The sequence below is a fragment of the Nothobranchius furzeri genome, chromosome 7 (assembly GCF_043380555.1).
Source record: "Nothobranchius furzeri strain GRZ-AD chromosome 7, NfurGRZ-RIMD1, whole genome shotgun sequence".
Classification (NCBI taxonomy): domain Eukaryota; kingdom Metazoa; phylum Chordata; class Actinopteri; order Cyprinodontiformes; family Nothobranchiidae; genus Nothobranchius; species Nothobranchius furzeri.
In genome coordinates, this window is record NC_091747.1 from 36,447,950 (window position 1) to 36,453,491 (window position 5,542).

A 5,542-nucleotide genomic window follows, 5' to 3' on the forward strand; every position below is an offset into this window, starting at 1 on the left:
CAATAGCATGTTATCAATTACTCCAGTAGATAGATCAGAGCCACACAGTCCTCTGAGTCTGGCTCTAAGAACTAGGCTGTCAGAACCAATTCACATTGCATTTTCTTTCTTATCATTATTATTATTATTTTGCTAATTAATTTTGGTTTCTTTATTGAGGTATTTGCAATTATTAATGGTGCATTTTTCACTTGTCTGGTCACCACTTTGTTGTTTAAAATGTGCTATATATATAAGCAAAGTATGAGCTGACAGAGAACCAGGTTGTTACACACACTACTAGTCAGACTGGGTCACATGTCAACATGTTTTCAGAGTCATGCTTCTGAGAGCCACCAGGGCTAGAACCAGAAACACACCAGCAGGACTGAGTCTGGGTCTGATTTTGCTAAACATGTTACGAGCAGAGAGATTTACCTCAAAGGAAAGGTTCTGTTCTGAGGTTCTGGCACACCTTCAGCTGTTGATTCTGAATCATTTAAAGAGTTTCATATCATAATGTCCTCATCAGTAAAACGTTCTAATACACAGGTATATATATCGTTAGTGCAGGCAGGTTTCAAGGATTGAATGAAGACGGGACCACAGTGCTTGCAGAAGGACTGACTTTTTTACTAGTCCGGACACTTCTAGTCAGCGTATACAACAAACCCAGAGAAGGTGCTGTACTTGTTGTTGTTTCCTCCATGAGCTTTGCCTCCATCTAGTTTGATGTAGACCTCATCTCCAGGCTCTAGGTGAAGCACAGCGCTGTTACTGGCATAGTCGTAGTTTTGGTCTGCATCCTGGGCTATGGCGCTGGCCCGGACCTAAAGCAACAAACAGTTTGATTCACCAACAAAGACACAGGCCTTGAACAGAACCCAGCATTAGAAAAGTTATGCTTTGATCAATCCTTTTAGTCTGATCATGTCATGGTCTGCGTCTGCCCCTTCCTTCATGTGTCTCCTGATGTTTCTCCATCCTCTCTAGATTCCCTTCTGTGTCTCATAGCGCCCTCATGTGTCCTTTGTCTGCGTCTCAATTATGTGTCTTATGCAGTGTTGGGAGTAACACCGTTTAAGTATAACGGTGTTTTTAACGGCGTTCTTTTATAGGTAACGGAATAATCTAATTAATTACTTTTCCCGCCGTTGCAACGCCGTTACCGTTACTGGGGACGGAAGGTTGTGCGTTACTATGTGCTTGTCGAACGTTGAGCAGCAGTGTGAGGCTTTCCGACCGCCACACTTCAGCTGCAGCCAGGGAGAGAGAGGTGTCGGTAATGCACTTACAAACACGATGATGATTGGCCGGGTGGACGGAGACCCCCCACTGTCTCAGTCGCTGCCTGCTGTAGTGTAGACACAGCAAGTGATGGTAATAACGCCGTTTAAAATAACCACGTTAATAAAAAAATATTTCTTTCTGTAATGAGCAAACTAATTAATTTCCGTCTTCTTTTAACAAAACGTCGTTTCTGTTACTGATAAGAAAATGCGTGCGTTAAGCTGCGCGGTGTGTTGAAGCTGTCATCAAGTGATCAGGAGCTAAAGAGGTAGATGTTTTCATCCAAGAGCATCACGGCCCGTGAAGAACGAGGAAGACGTGATGAATATCTACGGCGGCAGACCTGCAGATTCGCTGCTGCAGGTGGGAATCTGCGGGTCTGCAGCCGTGCCCTTCTTGGCGTGACAGCGGGATGTCCCGAAGGTCCGCTCACCTGTTCACCGCTCAGAGGTCCTGATCTTCTACCTTCCTAGATCATCCAGCTGTAACCTGTTTCTGATCATGTCTTTAGCCCCGCTGTAACACTGATGCATCAGTCTCAGATGTCATGGAGCTCAGGTGTTATTAGAACTACCTGTGTGTGTTCACCACCCAGCTTCAGCTCTTCTGTGTTTGGGTCTGACCCAAGTTAGTAAATGTAAGTCGTCCATCAGATCTGTGCCTCTTCTAGTGTCATTTTAAAGGATTTTATTTATTTATTTAACCGTTACTAGATTACCAGCAACAGAAATGCTGCTAAAAACAGACAATTATGTGAAGCTGGAAAAATTAGAATACTGTGCAAAATTACATTTATTTCTGTAATTTAACTAGACTGAGATACCATTTAAAGGCTCGGGAACCTTTACAGGTGTTTCTATTCGCAATTTTAAATTTTAGCTGATTGGGTTTTTGTTAAATATCACACAGTGACCTTTTAATAGTCTAGATAAGTTTAATGTTCCTATTAGTAGTTCCTCCTGTTAAGTGCTTATTTATTTAAATTATTCAGGTTTATAAAAAACATTTGGACATACATTTTATTATGTTCAGTCATTAGTCATTTATATTTCACTATTGTAGTAATTCTTGCATTCTTTAATGAAAAAAGTAACTAAGTAGTTATTTTTGTTGGTAATTAGTTACTTTTATGATCTTGTAACTCAGTTAGTAACTGAGTTACATTTTTGACAAAGTAATCAGTAACTATAAATAATTACTTTTTAAAAGTAACGTTCCCAACACTGGTCTTATGTTTGTAGCCCTTTAAAGTCTATTCCTCCCAGGTCCTGTGTCATTCATTCATTCATTCATTCATTCATACCCAGCCCTCCAGGTCTTCCTTCACGTTCTGTAGCTCCAGCCTCTTTGTCCCCAGCTCGGTGTGTGTGTGTGCCATTCCCCTGCTCAGTGTGTGTGTGTGTGTGTGTGTGTGTGTGTGTGTGTGTGTGTGTGTGTGTGTGTGTGCGCGCGCGCGTGCGTGCGTGCGTGTCCATTCCCCAGTTCAGTGTATGTGTGTGTGAGTCTATGTGTGTCAGTATGTGCATGTGTGTGTTTGAGTCCTTCCCTCAGTCTTAGGTTTAGTTTGAGGTTTTTAGGTTTATCTGCCATTCACTGGTTCTGTTTCCCCATTTAGATAATTGGTGTCACCTGCCTTCCCTCCAGCCCTCACTCCGCACACCTGCTTCCTGTTTCCTTAATTGTTCTCCCTGTGTATTTAAGCCCTGTCTTGTCTCTGTTTGGTGTTGGTCCATTGTGGTTATTCTGTCTGTCTTCTCGAGTCTCCAGTGTTTGTCTCTAGTATTTTTAATCCCAGTCTCCTCTAGTCTCCAGTGTTTTTTGTCTCTAGTTTTGATTTCGGATTTTGGACTTTTGGCTCCCTGCCTTGGATTTATTCTTTGGTTCATCCTTCAAAATAAAGGATTTTTCTTTATATTATCATCTGCCTCGTGTCATCTTGGGTTCCTGCATTTTGGGTCCTACCAACCTCCAGCATATTGTGACAGATCATCTGAAACAGAAAAAGCTGACAATTCTCTGCAAGTCTTAAGTGTACGCAACAACACACATAAACAAACCAGTCCAGAAACCTAACAGAAACACTTCCAAGTAAAAAAGTAGGACATCAATGCTGCCACTTGGAGAAGTCATCAGGAGAAACGGCATTGATGTTCACATCTATGCTGACAATACACCGATTTATATTACTGTGATGTAGGGCCAGTTCATTTTCTTTTTAGCTGTATTTGAAATATCAAGTCACGGATAATGGATATCTTACAGCACTGCAGCCTCATGGCCGTGGTATCGATATCGGTGTAGGTACTGGATCTGATCGGGCTGTCAGATCGGCTCAGGATCCTGCGCCTACCAATGACGTCACTACAGCAAATCCACGTGGCTGAAATACGTTGCATCTCTTTCTTGATATTCTCTCACACATAGGCTTTGGGACAGAGTTTATCAGTTTTGTTTATAGATTTTTTTTTACCGCCAAATTGTTTTCTTTATAACTATAATTTCTGAACAAAGCAGCATATTGTCTTTGTTTTGTAAAAAAATGTAAAACTACATAAAACAAACATCAGACTCTGCCAAAAAGCACAGCAGTTCTTATATGTAAAATTTCTAAAATGTATTTAAATAATTAGATGGATGCATTGCAGAGAGGCTTTGACCCTGGTCAAAGAGATGATGGTTCTAAGTGCTTGCTAACCCGGTCTGCCGAACCAAAAGGCAGCGGAGAACTGACTAGATCAGGAAGTGATCTCTGTTTTTATCAACTGTTGTTGACAAATTTAGACAAATCAGAATTTGCCAAGTTTAAAATGCGTTAACAAAATACCTCAGAAGATCCCTTCTTCTCTCAGATAACAGATTATGTGAAGCACAAGTGTTTAAACATTAATAATAATATTATGAGGTGTGAATATTTTGATAGATTTAACATTAAAATCGACAAATACTAATCTGGTGTAATTTAAGATCTGAAATGAATCATTACAGGACGAATAATTCACTTTCACTCACAATGTAAAGTATAGGACACATTACTCAAACACTTTGGATTTAAACTAATTGTTCATTCAACAAAATATGATTGTATGAGGTTTTAAAGTCATTTATGTGAGCCAGGGAAGAAAGACTTTATTCAGAGAGTAAAGGATAGAAGTCCTGTGTCTTGCAGCCTTGAGGGCTCATGACGTACACAAGATTTAAGAATGTTCGCTCAAGTTCATTTCTTCACATGGCACCACGGTGTCAGATTGACCTGTAAGTTTAAAGTTAACTTCTGGTCATTTTGATGAAATACTTGGCCTTTTGGTACGCTACATATAAATGTGGAAATCTTCTGTATGTTTTGTTAGTTCTTATGTAAATAAATCCATTCATTCAAAATGTTGCTTGCTATTTGTTCAATGGAGTTGTTTTATTTTTATTTTGCCCCATTGCTTAAAAATCAGAGCTGCTGATGGTCTCTGTTTATCACTTAATATTTTTACATTTCCTTTTGCAATACAAACATATTTTTCATGAAAAAAAAAGTTTTTGGACAACAATCGCCAATTTGTCCCGACCAATCAAATTCTTCATTGTCAACGTGCTAACATTACGTTGATGAATATGGTGAAGTAACAAGCATAAGTCCAACGTTCAGCTAGTTACAGAACCCCGAGCCGATCTGGCAGCCCAAGCAGAGCCGGTACCTACACCGGCTTGCCCTGATGGTGGCGGTCACTGTGCTGATCCCTCTGTGACTGTGGAGCTGCTTCTGTGTGGATTTGCAAGATATCTTTTCCTCTCTGTAGGATTATTCCAGATGCTTGTTTTTATTTATTTAAATTAACTTAAAGGTGCAGGAACAAGTGATTAGGACACAAGGAGTGTTAAGTGCCCAAGGATACAAAAGCAGAATTCTCTGCTGGTAGCCAGGATTGATCCTCCAGCTTTCCAATTACTGGATGACCCGCTCTACCTCCTGAGCTACTGATACCCCAGAAGCAACTTAACTCGGTTAGGCAAAGGAAAATGCATGCATGAAGCCTAATCCTGCTTTGGAGTGTTTGTCAGGAAGAAATAATAGTCTAACCTGGTTAAGACAAAAAGTAGAGTTTTTAATAAAGAAATCACTATTTCATCTGAGAAAATCTTGTTAAAAAAATACATACATACATATATATACATATATATATATATATATATATATATATATATATATATATATATATATATATATATATATAATTTTGATTAAAAAATTCTGAAAAAGAAGAATCTTTCTAAATGCATGGAG

General features: G+C 39.5%; 1 protein-coding gene across 1 annotated transcript in view; it reads right to left on the reverse strand.

Moving 5' to 3' along the window:
* Window positions 1-496: 496 nt before the first annotated feature.
* The window catches only part of c1ql3a (complement component 1, q subcomponent-like 3a), a 12,884-nt gene continuing 7,838 nt past the window's right edge, over window positions 497-5,542 (reverse strand). Inside the window, exon 2 of the mRNA XM_015976555.3 lies at window positions 497-809. Within this exon, the coding sequence (XP_015832041.3) occupies window positions 630-809 (180 nt within the window). The 3' untranslated portion in view covers window positions 497-629. The remainder of the gene's footprint in view (window positions 810-5,542) is intronic.